The sequence below is a fragment of the Vidua chalybeata genome, chromosome 1 (assembly GCF_026979565.1).
Source record: "Vidua chalybeata isolate OUT-0048 chromosome 1, bVidCha1 merged haplotype, whole genome shotgun sequence".
NCBI classification, from domain to species: Eukaryota; Metazoa; Chordata; class Aves; order Passeriformes; family Viduidae; genus Vidua; species Vidua chalybeata.
In genome coordinates, this window is record NC_071530.1 from 115,536,868 (window position 1) to 115,557,619 (window position 20,752).

A 20,752-nucleotide genomic window follows, 5' to 3' on the forward strand; every position below is an offset into this window, starting at 1 on the left:
ATTGCTAAGAGAAAAGGATAGTAATATAAATGAGAAAAAGGAGCGATAGTCTTTTATGCTCCAACTTCAGGCACAGGATTAGGGGAATATTTATCCCAACACAAGTAATGTGTAGCTGGTCTGCTAGGAGATCAATTTTATGCTTGTCTTCTTTTCAGACCAATATATTACTACTGGTTTTGAGTACGAAAAAGCAAGAGAGAATTTGTTTTTATTGTGCTCTATGCCTTCGCACAATAGCCACAGCTAAATACTATCTAGAAGCCCAGACTGGGAACTGCTCAGAACAGCAGCTGCTGCAGTGTTCAAAGCAGTATTTACAATCACATGCATCTCCACTAAGAAGAAATGTTGACTGCACATGACATGACAGCATTAAGCTCCACACACCCTAAAAGGCTTAAATTAAGAATGCAAATGCTGCTTCTTTCAAAGCAGGTCAAACAGCAAGCTATGATACATTCCATGTAAATCAAACAATGACTGCAAGTTAAGAGCTCTTTAATTACAGAAAAATAAGTCTTTAATTTTTTATCAGATACCATTTTACACAAGCAATTTCAGTATGATAGTCCATGAAAAACAACTGCATATTCTATGGAAGTTAAGAGCTCTCAGCGAAGTCAACATAACATAGAAAGTTGTGGTTGAACAAAGCTTCCTATCTGGTTGAACTTCAGCAGCCATCATTGCACACAGTTAAGTTCCTTTAAAAGGTTTGGTTTAAAATTAGAGTTCATTTAAATGACTGGAGGGAAAGGCACTTAGTATTGCAGTTTCCAGAACATGATTTGTTTGTCTTCCCCTCCTGTAATAACACTGTTGCACTGTTCATTCATCCACATGGACATTACAGCACCTGGGAAACAAAATCACGGACAAGTAAATCCAAATGCAAGTGTGGTACTTGAGATGACAGTACAGATCTTTCTTTGAGAGAGTTTAGCATAGTCTGAGCATTGGATTACACTGACACCATATATGCTAAGAGGAAATTTAGTAGGGTTCTAGGTAGCTGCTCTTATTCACAGTAAGGATCTCACGCTCCATTGCCTCAGCTGACTTTTGGTACTAGAGGGACAACATCATTGCAGTGTAGAATCCAGATGGCAACTAAGGAAAGCATTCATGGAGAATGAGCTTTTTCACTCTGCTGTTTGGAATTTTCATTAAAAGTGTATTCACATCTTGTAGGATATGCCTCAGAAGCCCACTTCTGAAAAGTCCCTAACTACAGAATGACCTCGCCACAGGTCAAGTTCCAGCATAAAACTTACAGTAGGGAACTTACATCTGAAACAACTGTTCTTAGTTAAATAGCCTTAAAAACTTAGTAAAACTTAGGTAGTTTTTCCCCACACATCCTGGTTGCTGATGTACTGAAACTATACAGGTACATTTAATCAGCCTTTAAAATCCCCATCCAAAATAAGTTTACTAGAGTACTTAATGTTGTTACACTCAGTCTGGACAGACTGTGGCAAAGGATACAATACAGTCTATACTATATTTGAGGGCCAAGAGGTAGAAAAATGTCAACTTTTGCAATGTTGTGTGAATTAAAAAAAATTGAAAGTAATTTCCCTTTGGCCAGTCTTGTACAAAGCAATATTCCTCCATTCTTAACTTGATTTCCTAGGTGGCTCACATGGACCTACTTTTAATTCTTGTGTTTCAGATAAAGCTGAACAGGAACAGCCAGCTGGCTGAGCACATGACTCTCAAACTTTTCAGTACTAAAAGAGCTGGAAAATAGCAATCTCACATTCAGTTTGAGAATGGGAATAGTTCAGGCATACCTGTATGCCCTTTGATTCTTTCAGTAACTTTTCCTCCAAGAAGGTCCCAAATCAGTAATTCACCAGATTGAGATCCTGATAAGATGGTATTTCCATCCCATTTGAAGCACCTGCAAGTAAATCTGAAATTAGTTCATGTCAAGCTCTTGCATGATGACAGCCAAACATTTCCAAACTAGGTCAAAAAAGAACTGGAAATAGAGATATGAAACCAAAGGAAACTACCTTTCAACACAGTCTTTCTGGAAAGATTACTCCCAAATTATTTTAAAGACCTAGACCCAGTCAGGCCTTCCCCTGGCACAGTATGAAACATAATCCCATAACAGAAGAGGGCATGTGTGTGATTTCCCAGTGCTCTCATGAGCCACCACTTTCACTTCTGCCACTTCATATTCCTGAAACCATCATTTAAAAAGTAAAGATGACTTTCAGGTAAATAACTAGTGAAAATATATATGTGAACATGCATATGTAGTTATGTATACCCACAAAAAAAAATTAAGTGTATTCCATGTATAGCTGCTATATTTTTATTCCAGTAACTGAGTAAGTATTCCATCTGTTTATCTGATAAACCATAAATAACTGTATACTTTTCAGTTGATGGAAAAAGGTGATCGGTCTTTGATTTTAAAAGCCAATCTTTTTTTGAAGACTATCAAAATGAAAATAAAACATTAAAACAAACCCAACAGATCAATATTAGTGACAGAGATTATTCAAATAAGACAACTCAACTTGTTAGACATTTCAGTAGCTCAGCTGCTGGAAGAGCTGGTTAGCTACAGCTGTCATCATGTTTAAGTGACATGAAAGTTGTTATTGAAAAGTTATTCACTTAGAGAGCTGCTTGATTTTGCCCCAGTTTGGAAAGCTTGATCATAATGCACACAACATGCTAGAATGTCAGTCTTTGCACTCTAAAAAGGGATTCAATAAAACAAAGTTCCCAGTATTACTGCCCTTCCCACTCTGCTGTCACCAGCCATCTCCACCCAACTCCATAACGCGCATGTTCTCAGCATTACCTCTGTGGCTCTTCAGTGGTCACAGAAGATACGAGCATTCCAGTTTGTACATCTATTACTTTAAAACAACAGTCCTCCCCCGTGCTCAGTAGATGTCTGCTGTCTGTACAAAAGAAGGAAGCAAACAAAAGAAACAGCAAATAAAAGAATTTTCAGATATTCAGTTCTAGTTGCCAAAGCACTCTGTGATCAGCATGTTGGATATGACATTACCTGACCTACTTATCTATAAATAATGTACTGGAAATTAAGTCTCTAAGCAAGCAAAGATAAACAAGATTGGTTTAGAGTCTAGATCACTGGTCTACAGCCTAGCATGGCCTTGTGTACAATTAAGTTCTTTACAGAGGAGATGTGTGACAATCCAAAACATCTCACCATCCCCCTTAAAGCAGTAATTCCAATAAGAAAGATAATAACATGGTATTAGGAAATAAGATTCCCTTTGAAACTCCCAACAGTGCATATTAAAAACTGAAATCCAACATACCAGGACTAAAAGCAGCATGAAATACAGTCCCAGAATGATGTGGCAACTGGTGCAACACTGTTGCTGTAGTAACATCCCAAACAGTAATGGTACCCTCTTTTGTTCCAGATGCCAGGATGGTATTTGCAGCATTAAGGTCCATTGTATTTACCTAGGAAGTTAAACATCCCATGACTTCTCCTCTTCTTTCATGTGAACCATCTTAAGACAGGTTTAAAAATACACAAAGCAAGCCCATTATCCCTAAGAGGATATTTTATTTATGAAAAGCTTTGAATTTAATTCTCAACATCCTTAATTAAGTACAAGCATGAAAAATCCAAACAATAAGAAATAATAGGTCACCTTGAAGATATTTTAAACAGCTTTTGCTTTCCAGAATCAGAAATTGTGACATTTCAGATTGCTTTTAGTACCAATACTCTCCATCTAACTGTTAGACTCTACCCTTAAGCGTAAAATTTTTAACTTCTAAAAAATTTCCTACCCATCAGCTGTTTCCAGTTCTCTTGGGTACAGTTCTTAAATGTTATCAGAACCATTTCAGTATTTGACAACGCTGTGACCAATTAAAAAACTAACTCTTAGGAAGGTTTAGAACACATTCATTCTAAGTATCTTCACAGACTGATGTTAGAGGCTATAAACAAAAGTATGCAGTTACATATTAATGATTCATTGCACACAATGTGTATATTTACAGTGAAATTCAGTAAGATATTTACTGTGATAGCATGGTAAACAATTCAGGATTTCTTTTTCATTTGCTTGCCTTACATTAAGAGGAAGCTGTAACAATCAAAACACTTGAAAAAAGATTGATTTGTTTTCAAAACCAAAGAAGCAAACAAAAACCACCCAATCCTTCCTGCCCCCCATAGGAATTCTGTGCATACAAGCTGAGTAAGACAAATTAAGAAACCTCTGTTTACACTGGTGCAGAACCATCAGACGGTGAAAACCCCAAAACAAAACAAAAAGCCCCTACACACATTACCCAAAATACATCCCTCAGCCCCTAACCCAATCGTTGTGCTTTACCACTAGATCATGATTTAAATCATCAATTAATTTTCTTATTCTCAGACACTGTATCAACATACTTACACTAACATCATGTTCTAACTGTGCAAGGAGTTCAAAGTGGTGTTTTTTATTGCTCAAGGTCTCTCCAGGAACACAGTGCCACACCTACAACACAGATAGTTATGTTTGTACAAGGAAGCAGTAATATAACCCCAGATGAATTCCTTCAGTGCTGAACTCTCACATTACAAGGAAGGCTGCTTGTGTTCACTGTGGGCCTTGCCTACGTGGCAGAGTAGAGCAATGGCACCTGAACTCCTTTACCCTAAGCAGAGCCACATGCTGAACACAACTCTGCTGACTCCAGATAGCCTACAGAGCCTACCTAAGAATGGGTATATCACTGCACTAAATGTGTACTTACCAAAAAAATCATACGCAGCAGGCTTTGGGAAAGTTTTTTCTGTCTCTAGCTTCCAAATTACCTTTCCACCTAACTGTAGGCATGCTCTTTAGATTAGCAAGTTTCTGCTCCTCTTAGCTGAAGAATGTAAAACTACAAAATTATTAAACATTTTAGAAATCTATTCTACCCAAGAAACAGAATCATCAAAGTCACAAAACATTCCAGTTTCTCCAACAAATACAGTTTGTCTTCAGAATCCTCATTTTTTACAGTAAGTTATAATGAATGAAATTTCCTGAAAAATAACACTTTAGCTTTGAAACAGTTGAGCTAAATCTAAATGAAGAATAAATCAGGAAATAAACTTACTGTGATACTAGCTAGGTTATTACTCTAGTACAACAGGTACATTCATCCCAAAGCATTTGGCTGGCTGAATATTACGAAGTGCTGGCTATAAATAGTCATGCAACTGTAACAATCCCATCTACAAACCTTCACAGTGGAATCCCAAGATGCAGAAAATAAGCGCCCATCACGCCAACAGATCTTGCTGACTGCATCATCATGGCCCAATAGAACATCTTGCTGTCTTCCAAATGCAATTGAATAAAAATATCTGACAGAGAAAGTTTATAAAAGCATTACATTTTATAAAACTTAAGGGTTTTTCTTCTAAATAAAGTAACTTTGTTTCTGTAGTTTCTAACAAATCTAATAGTAAAAAATAGAAATACAGACACTGTGTTTTAAAAATATAACGATTTTAAAAAGATAATGATATTATCATTATCATTATCTAAAACCATAAACATAGCAACCAAGGCAATCCATGCAATTCAATAAAGTCAATAGGAAGTAAATACACACATATGATTGTCCCATGAAGAACTTATGACAGTAGTATCTCCTGGTAAGATTAGACAAGATGACAAAGCCTGTAATAAAAAAAAAAAAAAAGTAATACTCAATTTATTACCCCAAATCCAATTCAAGTACATTAACATGCTTTTGGAGAACAAGAAGCATTTTAATCTTCTATAAAAATAACATGCAGATGTTATATGAACGCTGATAAAGAAAAAAAACTTAAGAGGCTGGACACTGAACATCAAGAATACTTCATCTCTATTAAATAAAGGTAGCAGAAACATTCAGAAATACATGCAGAACTGATAAGTCTTTCCAAAGAAACTGGTATTTCAAGCACATGGTATGTAATTCCTCACTCAGAAGTAAGTGGGTCAGCTCTTCATCTTCTAAGCTGCTCTAAATTCTAGACACAAATAGCTAACAGAAACTAAAAATGCAGATTCTTTTGATTTTTGTTCTCCATCACAGGTACTTATCATCAAAGAACAAATACAACTGTCTAATTCCTGCTACTCTCAACAAGAAACATTATTTACAGATACCTGCTCATTTACTTTACTGTCACTAGAAATGGCAAGGAAAAAACCAACAATCAGCCCAGTGCTTCTACCTGGTATCATTACTGGTCATGTTTTAGGTCTGTTTGAAAAGCAATAATCTGCTGGACTGTAAACAGTACTCCTTTTAGCATTGCTTGAAGTGTTTAGATCAGCACTACAACCACAGGGGAAAAGCATAAGAGTATACAAAGCCTTCTCATGAATAACAAAATTTTGGCTTAGGAGTCAAAGAGCTCCCTTTTTACAGTGCCAAGAAACAACGTTCCCAAGTTTCCCTTTGCTAAAGATTAGGAATTGATGTATCAAGATTCACCTGCTAGTGTGTCCCATGGCAGACCACAGGGTCTTGATCCTGCAATTTACTTGGGGACCAGTCAGAGCATGCTATGGCTGCTGTCTGGGCTAGAGATGGTGGTAGAGAGGCAAATGATATAACTTGGTGTCTTCCACCAATAGAAGACTGAATATGGCAACTGGGAGTGTATATTTATAACCCAGGTCTGGCCACAGTGCTCAAGGACAGAAAATCAAATTCAGAATCCTTTTCCCAGCTCTTTTAGGAGCAGAGGGAAAGTGTTCACAAGTTGCTGAGATCATCGCTCATGGAAGAAGGATGGCTCATTTTCATCCAGCACAGATTCCACTCCCTGTGCTTGGTTTTCCTCTGCTGGCTGACCCACATGCTTCAAACACTTGGGTGCAGTAAGGCAATGCTGGATGCAAGCATGTGGGTGGAATTTAAGCTTTGCAATTCTGGTCCAAATGGCTTCAAGGTTGCTCAGGAAGACACCCCTGCTCATACCAGACTATCTGTCTACTACAAGCTCTTCCCTGGATAGCAGGGCAACTCAGAACAGAGCCAGTGTAAACGTTTAATGCTTCTTCCCCATGTCTGCAGAATGTGCTTTGTCTCTCTGGTGGCCTGAGAGAGTCTCAATTCAATCTTCTAAATTATTCACACATAATACAACTGAGTAGGCAGGGGAAAGAAAAGATGCATTGATGGATGCTAAGAGCCATCTCACTGAGCAGCTTTCAGAAGATTCCCAGTAATCTCATTCTTATTTTGCAGCAGCCTACCATGTTTGAAAAGGACACACTTCTCTGGATGGTTTTCGAGTCTTTGGAAAACATCTTCAAAGTTGAATCTGGGGATAAGGGACAAAATAGAAAATAAAATGACTATTTTATATTCTAGAAGCTAATAAGTTTGCTCTTGCTTGAATATCTTAGTATGAAAAGCAGACCCAGGTTTCTCATAGTCTCTGAGAACTTTATAAGGCTTGTGACTTGGGCCTGGAACTACCCTGTTTTGTACAAGTTACAGATGGACTACCCCATGCTCAAACTCTAAGAGAACTCTGGTATCTAAATGGACAAACTTCCATTACTATCCATTATTATTATCACTGAAATTATCTTCCAAGCCTAGATAATATTGAAATGCTTGAGTCAAAACCATCTAAAGCTGAGCAAATTCATAGAGTTAAGCTATTTAATTACATCAGATATATATTTCAGTTTCATGCCATTTTGTTAAAAAAACCCAATATTAACCTGCATTTACACTGCAGGTTGTGGTAAATAATTGTGCAATACTTACCCTGGGATGTAGTGAAAACAGAAGACCCATTGCAAGTGACTGCTATTCCAGTAATTGCCCTGTTTAATACAAGTAAGCTTGTGGGTGACTTCATAGGTTTTGAAACTTAACCACCATATTGTAAATAGACTACAGTTGAAATCTTTTATTTGAGCTCTGCAAGAGCTAAGACATTCAAGGAGATTGAAAACACTACAGTAGTGTGTTATCTGCCTAGAGACAAAACTATACCTTGACATAATATGTGAAACACCAGGACAGGATCCCTATAGTGTTCTGTAAGAACTCTATCTTCATCAGAAGGGATTTGCCCATGTGAGAAGATAAATGGTTTCACATTTAGTTTTTACAATTCTGTATTAGCTACAAATAGTCAGGAAGCTGCTGACAAGCAGATATTGAATACCTCAAGAGTAGGGAATTGGAACTTGCACATTTTTTCTCCTTTAATTTGACACTGGCTAAGTCACTACAGGTAGAAATTTAGACAAAGCTTATGTCAGGGAATTCAGAAGCACAGAGCATCCTGCACAGCCAAAGTTCAGTTACACAGCTCTGTGTCTCATTATTTCTCAGCAGTCTTAAGAAAAAAAAAGTAACAAAAATAATCAGAAGCTGTAATTTGATTCTTTTCAGGATCAGGATTTCTCTAATGCTAACAATCTGGCAACAGATTTCTGACTACAAATATTACCTTATTTTAGGGACATGATTGTGTTTTCCTAGATTTGATTACAGTCACCAAGAAAGTAGCTGGACTTGAGGTTGTAAGAAATCCTTCGTACCAGCCCAGTCACTAGGACAAGAGATGGGGGCAAAGGAAAACCTGTTCTTTAAAATATAGCTGACGTTGTTCATTATTAGGTATTTTCAAAGTTCACCTGAAAAGTGCCCCTACTGACTCTTGAATCCCTAGGAATCCACCAGAACAGTAGTTTGGTACCTGGATTAACTGAAAATCTATAGCTGGAGACTTGGCAAACTGCTCATGCAGCAGCAGCTTGAGGTGTACAGTGGAACAACTTAAGTGTTTAACCTTTCAAATCTGATGGGATGAAGTTGTGTCCTCCTGGTGTTATAAAAAAAATATAAATGGAAGTCTTTATCTGGCTGCTGTTATCAGTTTTAGAGAAGAGTAATCAATATCTGCATCGGGTACTAAAATGATAATGAACTTATACAGATCTAGAGCTAAGGAAAAAAAATAGCAAAAATCAAGCTGACAAATACCTTCTCTGGATTCATAGCCCATCATATACTCAAGTTCATCCTGCATAATCAAATCACTAAGTCATCTCCCAAAGAAAAGTATTTAAACCCTAACCCATCATTCAGACTGACACACAGATCCTCCCCTCGCAATTCAGTGGAAGAATTTTGACTGGAAAGAATAGTACCTACTCTTTGTGAATTTTACACTGTGTATCTAATTTTAGTTTGGCAATACTGTTCCAGGCAAGTGTTATACTTTCTTCTGTCAAATCTTCAAATGATTCTTCATTTGGAGAAACTGCAATAAAATGCCACAATAAAGTTCCATCACAAATAGAAAAAAGACATTTCAAATACCTAGGTAGCTGACATAAATATGAAAGTACAGAAATCATGCAGAGCTTCAGGAATAAGATCCTTAGACTAAAGCAAAGAGTGACAAGATTACTAACTTTTCTTCCCAAATCTCTTGCTGGATTTGCATAGGCTTACACAGTCAAAAATAGGATTTTTCTCAACAAATTAGTGCATTTAAACAGCAGACTTTACAGAATGTGATTCCAAAATGGAAAACAAACAAACAAAAGAAGAAAACGTAAAAACAACTTCATTTCACTGTTGCAAAAGTTAAGGGACTAAAAATGCAACAAAACTGAGATAATTAGATGTCAATTATAAAAAGGTCAAACCCAAGAGAAACTGTTGATGTGTGAATTAATGACTCAGGCAGCAAATCTACTCAATACACAACCATTACTATCACCACATACAACTCTCAAAGCCCCTCTTGCCATTGGATGCTACAGGTTACCATGCTAAGTAGCACACATTGTCACTCTTCTGCTTGAAAGTGAAGGCCATCAAATGGTAAGTGAATTGAAGACAAACAAATGAGAAAAATCTTTCCAAGCGATACCTTGGGCTCAATCTTCAGCCCAATTTATAGTTAAATCACTATATACATTATGAAGACAATAGCATTTTAGTTTCAGAGTAGTGGTTTAAGTCCTGCCCTGAAAAGAAGCCTGTGAGGGCATTACAATCCTTTTCTAGAAGAAAATTATTCAAATCAACTCTGTCCCTACAGTATGTAGTAGTACAGGGGAAAAAAAATTTCCTTTCAGATTTTCATTCAAGTCATGGAAAAGGAGAAAAAATTCAGATGCTTAATTTCTTAGGGTTTACTTTGATCAAGCTAATTAATTGATTACCCCCCCAAAGACATTCCTGTTAAAAACCCAAACAAATCTTTGCATCATTTAGAATGCCTGCAGATATGGTCATTGAAACTGCTGTCACATCAGCTTGAATTTAAAGTGTCAGGAAAGGCCAGGGATGATCACCCTCCCACAGCTTCAGAAGCAGAGGTTGAACAGTCCCAGAGGAGACCACTGGAACAGAAGGCAAAATACAGGGCAACACCTGTATTTTGAAATTTGAAACTGGTCTAGTTTTGTTTTTCTTTAAGATTTAATTCATGGATTTATCTTGAGTTGGCTTACAGGGAAAGTAGCCAAGAGAGCTGTATAATGAGATCCTGTGGGAGAAAGAAACTACTCAAAATTACAAATCCTTCACATTGTTAGTTTATCTATTAAACATTTACCTGGAGACTCAGCTATGGAAATGCTGTGACTAGATGTTCGAGACAAGCTTTTCAATTTCTGAATTTTCCTTTGAGGATGAGGGGTTGTAAACAACTGTTTTGGCGTCTGTCCAAACTCCAGGATTTGTGTCAGCAGAGCTACTTTTTCATTGGGGTCCATAATACTTTACAAAGCAAGATATATAATTAAACCAAGGAAGTACTTTTTTCCCTCCCCTTCCCCAAAAGCATGGAACTGCATGTGCAGTTACTACAGCACTACAGGCCATCACACATTCTTATAGATCTGATTTACTGCAGATTTACAGTCATATAAGAGCTTCATAACTTTGCTAATGTAAAATAACAATATTCCCAATGACTGAAAAAATGAAGCACTTGCACAAAAGCCAGACTGAAGAAATGCTTAAGAAACAGTTTTTCAATGCAAGCTAAAACTGAGAACATGGTGTTGGTTCTCTGCATATTTGGGAGTATAAAATGGAAGAGCAACACCATTCATGTACAGAGCCCTTTTACAGCTGGCAGAGAACCTGGTGAGGTACTGAGAAACTTAGCTAACTGCTTTAACAAAAACATCCAGGTTCTTGTTAATTACCTGTTTAAATCCACTCCTCCTTCATAAGTTAATGGGTGAAACACTGGAAAAAAAAAAGTTTATTTGTATAATGTAGATATATAAGGCTCATTTTGTTTGTCTTCCTACAAACAGAGCTACATTTTACTCACAAATATGCTATTTTAGCAGGCATTAGGGTTTGAGGTCTTACATTTTAATACTGTTTTTTTACCTGAAAAAACTTAGGATTTCCAAGAGATTTTCAGAAAGTTTCAGAAGGAATCAGTACTTTCATAGAGGAAGGATTGCTTACTTAAGCTTCATTAAATACCTACCCCCAATAAATAAATAAATAAATAAGCAAGCAAGCAAGCACAGTTGCATAACTGGATCTTTGGTTAATTTTCAGACGGGGAACAGAAAGTAATAAAGAATTATCAGAAAGATCTGTGTATTCACCTTTCCAAGTGAATTGCCATGACGCAAATGACTTTGAGGCCTCTGCTTAAGAATATTTACTTTGAGCTAAGTTCATTCATACACAGATCCCTTCTGACTCTTTTATCTACTTAAATGTCTGCAATTATGCTAATAAAAATCCATACTGCAGCAGAAGCATCACGTTATGCATAAAAAGTGCTCTCATTAGTGCTCTCTTTTGAGAGGTAAAAATATAGGTGCCATAATTAACATGCTGATTTACTGTATTTAAAATCTCTGGTACATTGTAATTCACACCTATGCTTACAGTATAACTGGATGCCAAACCCTACAGTTCTAAAATCTAGCCAATCATTTGTTAAGGACATGTAGAGAAAGTACACTGTAAAGGAATGAACAGCAGAAAACAACCCAACCCGCCCCCAACCACACAGCAAAAAACCACAAAACCAAACAAACCCCAGCAAAACGATCCTTGCTATCTCAACTATCTTATCCTGAAAGTAGAAAGTACTGAGTACCAAAATGAGGAGTTGTTTATTCCTACCCTCACCACTGTTGTAGGAAGGTTTTCTTTCTAAACTTATTCTATCTTATTAAGTGCAAACTATCTCAACATTTTCTGTTACTTGTGGTCCTTCAAAAGGATCAGGGCTTCTGGAATAAACACCCTAAAAATCCGATCTGCTACTCTTTTTTTTGAAAGAGTGTACTTCCTTATTGGGTAGTAACATACACAGCTAAAATATCAAACTGATGAATAAGTTAATCCTTGGTAAAGGATTAACTTATTCATCAGGTGTAAATAAACACATCTACACAGCAGTAACATAACAACACCCCCCTTTGTAAGGGTCCACAGTGGCTAGATACATGTTCAGAGTAAGGTTGCAAACAGTGAAAGGTCTCACATGCAGTCATGTGTATGTATACAAAGATGAACCAACACACATTTCTTCCTTCATTCTTGCTCCAAAGACCTGGAGCCCATTAGCCCATTCTTTCCCTTGCCAATTCTTTCAGGAGGAGGGGGAAGTTGTGTTGAAGTTCTCACTGAAATTACAGTGGAGGAAGGTTAAATACATGTTTATTTGAAGACCCTGCAGGTTCCCATTTTTAATTGGGAAACAGTAATTCCATACTATATTGCCACACTGTGATGTGCAAGCAATTCCCAGCAATGCTACAGAATCATCTTGTCCACCCTCTGAAGCCCATCTTCAAAGATGCAAATCACCACGAAGGCAATGCTACCAGATAAATCACTATTTCCAGTAAGGATCAAGCATTCAAAGCACAGTTATGAACACTCAAAACAAAATAAGTATTACAGGTATGTTGTGATTTACTATTCTTGCCTAATTGAAACATCCCCTTTTTTTTCTGCTCGTTCTATAAATGTGTGTTTACCATTGTGAGCTGCAACTGCTTCACTTCCTTTCTGCTTGTAGCCGAATATGATGTCAATCCATTCATGAAGATGTTCTGATACATATGGACTTTCTAAAGCCTCTTGGCTCTTCTGAAGAAAGTCATCAGGACCTGACAAGAGAAAGGTTTACTTAAAGGAGAAAATATCCCATTCGGCATTGGTATCCATTTCTCTTCCTCCTCACACTTGAAAAGCCAACAAAACACCTCACATTAAAGGTCAATTTTCTCATAAAAATTAAAAGCACCTATTAATTTATGTCAGTGCTTTAAAGAAAGAGCTTATTTAGAAGAAATCAGAATGTACATTTTTTTAGGAAGAACCACGATTCCAGCAATTTTTAATTAATTATAATACAAGAAGTTTGACTCTTATTACCTGATGCCCAAGGTGGAAGCTCTACATCTTCAACCATCTTTCCACCTTGCCTTTTTCCCAAGTCCAATTTCAAACTGTTTACTAGAAAACTAGAATCATTTTCATAAAATTCTGGAATCAACTGGAATTTAAAAAAAGAAAATAAACAAAAAAACAACCAAGTTTTAATATTAGCTTGAACACTTAAAAAGATCATTCAGTGGAAAGAAAGTTATTAAAGTTCATATGTCAAGCCCTAAAGTTGGGCAGGCTTTCCAGGTTTTCTCTACAAGTCAGTTCTCTGAGCTAAACTGCTAAATTCAGAGTGGTACACATTTTTAACAAGTAATGTGTGACATAATAATCCATAGCATCTACTAGTATCTTCAGAACTCTCATTGCATAGCTACTTTCTCATTTTTAAGACATCAAGTAAGAGTCAAGACTAAAATCTAGAATAAAACTAAAATTATGACAAATTTCAGAAGTTAAATAAATTATTTAAATACCACCATGGCTGTAGACTATTTATTTAAAGCATCACTGTATTAAATAACATTACTTTGACAAAGGAGTTTAACAGTATTTACTATGTGACAGTTTATTATTCTTAACACATTCTACAAGTTAGAGTTTCTAAAGGCTCAAAAACCCAAGATACTACTTCTACAGTTTAACTCTCTGAATGTAGCATTGCAATACAGCCAAATCCTTACAAGATTCCAGCAGACAATACATAAAATTGTCTTTTCAGCCTTAATGCACACTCTAGTAATTCCCATGTATTTCCAGTAACATTCACAATGATACTTCTGTTAAACTAAAAGCCAGAAAGCAGGCAGAGATGAGCAAACATGGAGTTGATATAGGATTAATATACAGTTAATAAAGGATTCATAAAATGCAGTCATCAGCTTTACAAAAAAAAAAACAAAAACCCAAAAACCAAACCCACACAACTGAAAAACAAACAACAAAAAATAACCTAACACACTCCAACCAAACACTCTCAAATCAACAGTAGATGAGAAAGCTTCTTCTCACAGATGAGAAGATTTGAATAATTTTCCAGCCATTTATTTACCTCTTTGAAATCTGTTGCACCATCCAAACAGTTTTTCCAGGTTTCTGCAATGCTAGATAAGACAGATCAATCACACATTATTTTAAAAAATATTTTTAAGTCTTTGCATTCCCTGTTGATGCATATTTGAAAACAAAACCAGCCTAGTTATAGACAAAATGTAAACAAACCTGTTGAACATTCTGTCAGCATGATCAAACTTTCCATTCTGCAGACAGAGCATGTATTCTGGAGCTAAGGAGAGAGAAAAACAGCATCAGCTTGCTCCAAACCTTGTCTGCTTTGGAGGTAACTGTCTGCTCAGAGAGCATATAAAAGGTGTCTTACCAACTCTAACGAGATAAAACAAAACATAACCCGGAGAAGAATAATGGCTTCCATACATGAACTTGGGCTCTGGCATTTCCTGGTAACGTGTCTGCAGCATAGAAAGAAGAAAGAAACGTCTGTTTCAAATCAGCACTGCTGCTTTCCCTCAATACTGAACACATACACACTTTTTCTTTTTAAAGACACAGGTTAGGACCACCCACCCTCAATTTTTCTTCTAATGATAAAACAAACTTTTAAGTTCTAATATCTCTGCAGCTTTAATCAGAGCAGTAAATCAATATGGCAAAATAGTTGTCATAACTGATCATCCAGAACTATCATGTTCTCAGTGTTTTTTTCCTCTCACTCTAGCCCATAACTGCAGTGGCTCAAATTCAAAGAAGTGCAAACAAATGTTTCCTTTTCTGTCTTTCACATGAAGTTTCATGAGAGTATGGAAGAACATACTGACTTCCATCAGCCTAGAAGATTCCTTCCTGTCTGCAGTTCCGATGCATTACTCTAAAACCTACCATAGTAAAACAGAATGACTTTTACTGCAGTAAGCATGAAGCCAATAACAGTTTGAGGAAAGTCAGATCTTAGAAAGAAGACTTTATTTACTGTTACTGTAAACACAATATTGTTCATATTCTCTTGCATTTCACAATCTTAGGAAGCTATATGATTTTGAAACATTTTAATCTTTTTCATCAATATAATGGAATTATTCTGGCAGTATTTTTTCTAATGTTCTGTAAATTATTTTGGAATAATTAACTTTCCATAGAAGACAATTTTACACAAATAATTAAAAGCCAAGTAACTGAGGACCTTCTTAGTCTCTACGTATGTGTTTGACAGTTTATGAAAGGAAAGCTTGCCCACTTTGAGAAATAGAAAAACTTGGTACACTATTATAAGTATATAGAATTTTCAAGTTAGTGCTCTGTCCTCCGTGGATCCAAATTTCCTCCCTTTAAAGTACTCTCTCTCAAATTCAGTATTTTTCTTAAATGGAAATACAAGGTTTCTACTACTTTTTTCTTATTTCTTTCAAATGTGTGTTTTACATTATGCATTTAAATCCATGGGTTTTGAAGTTTCATAAATCTATGTATTTTATAGCATCTCAGTGCCACCATATATGTATTAAATGGATTTCAGGATATTATTTTAAAAGTAATGCAAAACTTTTAAAAGTATATATGTATGAAAAAGTAGTAAGAGAGAGGAAATGGTTTCAAATAATTTTAAATTAGTACTGGAAAAAACAGTTCTGATGAAATTAAGCTGCAAAATAAATGTGGAATGGTTAGGGGTATGCTTCTGATAAAGTTTATAGTTAACTTTTGATAGAATAATTCATAAGACATAATCCCTAAAGCTTGCTGGACAAAGCTCCTTTTATTGCCAATATGTATAAGGTACAAAACGTTTGGCATATAAGTGCCAAGATATACATACCACAAGTCTATCCAGCCTTTCTTTATTCAGGGCACCAACTGGTTTACTAAGGTCACGAAATGTTTCAGGCTTTGTCAGATCTTAAAAAAAAAAACAAAACCAAATGCTTGATTATAGACTCTAAGCATTCTACTAGACTTTAATGTACTCTAATCAACGTTTAAAAACAAACCAAAAAACCCCCTAACCTATCCAAGCAGCAACAAAGAAAACAAAAGCCAACACAGAACCCCTCCAGTAACTAATTTTCTCCCTCCCTACTAACTGCAATCCCATTAAGTCTTACTGTAAATGGCTACTCATCTTGTTTCCAAGTATGTATAATCTCAAACCTCTTGCTTAAGAACTAATAGTTAATTTATGGGGCAGTTATTATAAGTATTATCATGTAATCAAGGTACTGCTACCAAAGACACAAAAGCAGCTGGTATTATCTTCTTCCTATTCATTAACCATTCCATCAGGCTACAGTTAAGTCCCACCATACAATCAGACTGAAGTGTTTGAGCAGGTGCTGATGAATTCCATGAGATTCCCCTACTCTGCTTCTTGCAGGGAGACACAATCCTTAAAAAGGACAAAATCCCAACACAAACTGCACTAAGACCCTTAATCAAGGAGCCTATTTAGGCAGGAGCCTTGTCAGCCTCTTGCATTCAATCTGCAATCCTAAGATATATAAAAAACACCTGGATTCTACACATTTCAGTGCATCTAACTTGTTCCAAAAAAAAAAAACAAAAACAAAAAACTCAAAACACATTTTACTGCTTCTTTTCCATTTATAAGAATCACAGAAAGTCTTTGAATGCTCAGTACTGCTGATCTACAAAGCAACCAAGCAGATGTTTGGTACATACTCTGTATCTGAGTAGTGCAATACTTAACAGAAAAAGGTGAGGTATTTTGTCCCCTAAGCTAAAGGAGAGGGGTAAGTCCACAGGAAAACACCCAAGACCACTAATGCCAGGTTAATTTTGATGTAACATGAAGTTTATGCAGTGCAAAAGCCCCTCCCCCGCATTTCAGGTTGGTCATTATGCACTAACGTGCTTTTTTATATATATACACATACCTAACTCTGAACTAGAGTAGTCTGCTATGATCCAAGGAAATACAGGATACTGGGAGAGATCGTTGCAGCTTCTATCAGCCAGATTGTTGAGATGGAGAAGATACTGGTAATTTGATATAAGTCCTCGCTGCCACTGCAACACATAACTTTCAGCTGTGTGCTCTGCAATATGATTTTCTAAAATAAAATAAAACATTAAGAGTTGTGAGGTTTGGATTTTAGCCCCCAAATTATAATGTGATTAACATATGCAAGATACTTTAAAATAATTAAGGACACAGTTTCTTAATAGAACAAGTCAGAATTAACTGGCAACTTCAGAATGCAACATACTCAATTTTCTATTTCCAATCACAACAGTATTCAGCTACCTAGTAGCTACCATACTTCACACATTTTTTAATATCTCTGCACAAGGGTCTCAACTGCATTTGACAAAAAAAAAAAAAAACATTAAGAAGGAGTGCTGCAACCAAACACAGTAAGAATGGATGAATATTTACATAGGGATGGAAAAATATTTGCAGACCATGAACAACTCTCAGCAATCTGGTAACCTTTAGAATTTCAAATTTCTAGAAGCAGTTCTGCTTGAGTCAAGAAAAAAATGAATTGTATTTTCCTACTGCAACCAAGGATGCCCACTATCAGTAAAAAAGTCATGTATGTACATGAACAGGATTTCATTTCAGATCCACTGAAACAAAGTAGAGGAAAAGAAAACTTAGCCCACACTCAAAAAAACAGGAATTATGCACCTGGAGTTCTCTTTGAAGTATAGGCAGGAGCTCAGTACATTCAATCTGCACTACCCTGCTTATTAGCTGTAATGTCAAGGTATGCTGCTGGAAAACTGGGTTATTTATTTATTTTTAAACTTTCTTCCATTGATTCCATATACAGCACCTGGGCAAGTGCCTTAAACAGAATTGAAGGACTGCAACCATGGCATGATGGCAAGAAAGAAACTTGGATTAGATTATGGCAGACCTCTATTTTAGCTCAGCATAGGCTGAAAAGACATTCCAATCTTTCCTTCACTTTAGTACTTTAAATTCTACAAGTAAAAAGCATTAGCACCTTCAAAGAGAGGCTCTTCTGCTGCCAGAGAGATACCAAGGTGCTACAAACACTTTTAGGGAAAGGGCTCACCATTTTTTATTTCTAAGCTCCAACATCATCAGCATTTTCATCTACACCTTGGAAATTCACCTTGGAAAACTATCCAGAGAAAGTCTGAAGCACGGTAACAGCTTGCAGGTATTTTAACAGCAGAGAAAATTATGTCAGAATCTATTTCCTTTCCAAAGAAAAATCTAAAATCTACTAAAAATAGTTCTAAAAGAAAGTTATTCCTTTGTGGCCTTTCCATTTTTCTTTGTGAAGCAGGAGGGAAATGCCAACTGATATTTAGATAAATTCATTGGAACAGAACTAGAGTCCTGGTACAATAACAAAATACCAGGAAATTTACATAAACATTTTCAATATTGGCAGTAAATATGAGTTTCAGTGTTTCAAATTACAGAAAAATCTCAGTCTTTTTCTCCCTTTTTTCCACAGGACGCATTTTAGGAAGTTTCTGTTTATAATCTGCAAAAAAAAATAACCATCACTTTCTAGGAATTAATGCATACAAGATTTAATATAAATGAGAATTCAGCTGTTTCAGAACGGTAATTTTCATCAATCACTCCTAAGACTGAGGAAAGTTCAGGTACTTATGTGTGCATTGGAAATCCACCTATTGCAGGAAGTTTCTCAATAGGGTCTTAAATGACGACTTGGGGGATCCATACACAAGCTAGTCTATATTTTTTTCAGCAAAACACAATTTATCTGAGTGGATCTTAGTTATCCATTGCTTTGAAGATAGTGCTTTGTGGCTTTGTTTGTTTCATTTGTTTGATTTTTGTTTTGGTTTTTTTATTTTTTTTGAAGGGGGGAAAGGGGACTGTTAAATGACAGTGTATATCAAATTGCAAATAAAAAAAAAAATTAGTTTTGCCTCAATAATGTCTCCTCAGCTTTCACACCCAACTCTTCAAACACAACCAAACTGGTGCCATTTCACAACATTCATTCTGATCTTTGCTTATTTCTATTAGAAATTGTTACAGCTTATATATCTGTTTATTTTTCTCATTCTTCCCACACAACAGCAAAGCAAAATGCAGGCAAATTTCCCTTCACAAGGTACTACACACTACATTAGTAAATAAATACTCCAAACCTATATATTTTGCAATAAGGCGATAGACCTCGTCTCGATCCTGATAGTTGTAGAATTTCAAGTAGATGTCAGAACACAGATCGTTTTCTGTGCAAAATAGTTCAAGCCCCTGAAATGTTAAAAGGGGGAAAAACAAATGAGAGCAATTATTAACAAGCTGTAGTACTTGTGGTTTTTAACAGAATGTTCCAGTTACTAATATCTAAGACTTATGACTCTATACTGGGTAGCAGTTTTGCCCAAAGAATGTAACATATTCAATTTTCTATTTCCAATCACAACAGCATTCGGTTTACACTGAGCCAATAGATTGGCTCTGTCTGGACTGATTAAGCCTAGGTAATAGACATTTAATTCTTTGCATTACTCCATTCACTTAGGCAAAAAAAAAAAAGTATATTTGGTTTAAATGTGTTTTGAGACAAAAAAGTTTTACAAGATTGAAATTTCAGTGCTAACACTGAAAGCACACAACTGAGGTTTCACTGCAGAGCTCTTGACATTCCTCAGTCATGTACAGCAGGAATCATCACTCCACTTTAGTCTCAATATGAAGCAAAGACCAAACTTCCTCCATTAATCAATCCAGAGAAAATACACCAAGAGAAAGAAATTCATTCTATCCCGTGATAGGTAAATAAATGGAATTAATTGCTTCCTAATGGTACTCCCTTCTCCTATGCTGACTGCTTATGAAAGAAGTTTTTCATTCTTGTCAAAATTCATTCTGTTTTCATCTTTTTGACAACAAAGGAAAACACTTAAAAAACTGGAAAGGATCATTGAGTACTGTTTACTATTTAATACAGAGGTTTTAAGAACACATGGCTTTTACCTAATGATGCAGACTGTTTCAGCTGGTCTGTTTATGAAACCATACATACAGCAAGGCAATAAAATAAAATAAATACTTGAGCTTACCAGTGGCATCAGACCATGTCGTCTTTTATAGATGCGACGCACGTTTTGCAGTGTTATTTGTACTACTGGTTTCTGTGGGGGATGAGGGAGGGGGAAGAAAAGATGGAGACATTCTTGTAGGTTTATTCAACTCTACCTTACCCTCCTCAGAAAATCTGAAGTTTTTCTTGACTACAAATACTAGCAATATGAAAATAATAGCCATCCATGTAATTTTAGCAGTGGAATAGTGATGCTAAGCAGTTATGTTAGAAAGAGGAAGCTT

At 36.1% G+C, this 20,752-nt stretch overlaps 1 protein-coding gene across 3 annotated transcripts in view; it reads right to left on the bottom strand.

Annotated features, from left to right (window-relative positions):
* Positions 1-484: 484 nt before the first annotated feature.
* NSMAF (neutral sphingomyelinase activation associated factor) overlaps positions 485-20,752 on the bottom strand; it is a 38,836-nt gene continuing 18,568 nt past the window's right edge. Inside the window, exons 11-31 of one of the 3 annotated variants that reach the window (XM_053932843.1) lie at positions 20,488-20,559; positions 19,567-19,675; positions 17,334-17,510; positions 16,259-16,338; positions 14,807-14,897; positions 14,650-14,713; positions 14,480-14,531; positions 13,417-13,537; positions 13,017-13,148; positions 11,205-11,247; positions 10,607-10,770; positions 9,190-9,298; positions 7,789-7,847; positions 7,266-7,333; positions 5,623-5,690; positions 5,248-5,371; positions 4,428-4,511; positions 3,321-3,471; positions 2,831-2,933; positions 1,800-1,909; positions 485-859 (exon numbers count right to left, since the gene is read on the bottom strand). In XM_053932843.1, the coding sequence (XP_053788818.1) occupies positions 765-859; positions 1,800-1,909; positions 2,831-2,933; positions 3,321-3,471; positions 4,428-4,511; positions 5,248-5,371; positions 5,623-5,690; positions 7,266-7,333; positions 7,789-7,847; positions 9,190-9,298; positions 10,607-10,770; positions 11,205-11,247; positions 13,017-13,148; positions 13,417-13,537; positions 14,480-14,531; positions 14,650-14,713; positions 14,807-14,897; positions 16,259-16,338; positions 17,334-17,510; positions 19,567-19,675; positions 20,488-20,559 (2,076 nt within the window). In that variant the 3' untranslated portion in view covers positions 485-764. Of the gene's footprint in view, positions 860-1,799; positions 1,910-2,830; positions 2,934-3,320; positions 3,472-4,427; positions 4,512-5,247; positions 5,372-5,622; positions 5,691-7,265; positions 7,334-7,788; positions 7,848-8,731; positions 8,751-9,189; positions 9,299-10,606; positions 10,771-11,204; positions 11,248-12,517; positions 12,536-13,016; positions 13,149-13,416; positions 13,538-14,479; positions 14,532-14,649; positions 14,714-14,806; positions 14,898-16,258; positions 16,339-17,333; positions 17,511-19,566; positions 19,676-20,487; positions 20,560-20,752 lie in introns of those variants that run through there. The other 2 variants (XM_053932919.1, XM_053932984.1) reach the window with 2 other exon arrangements.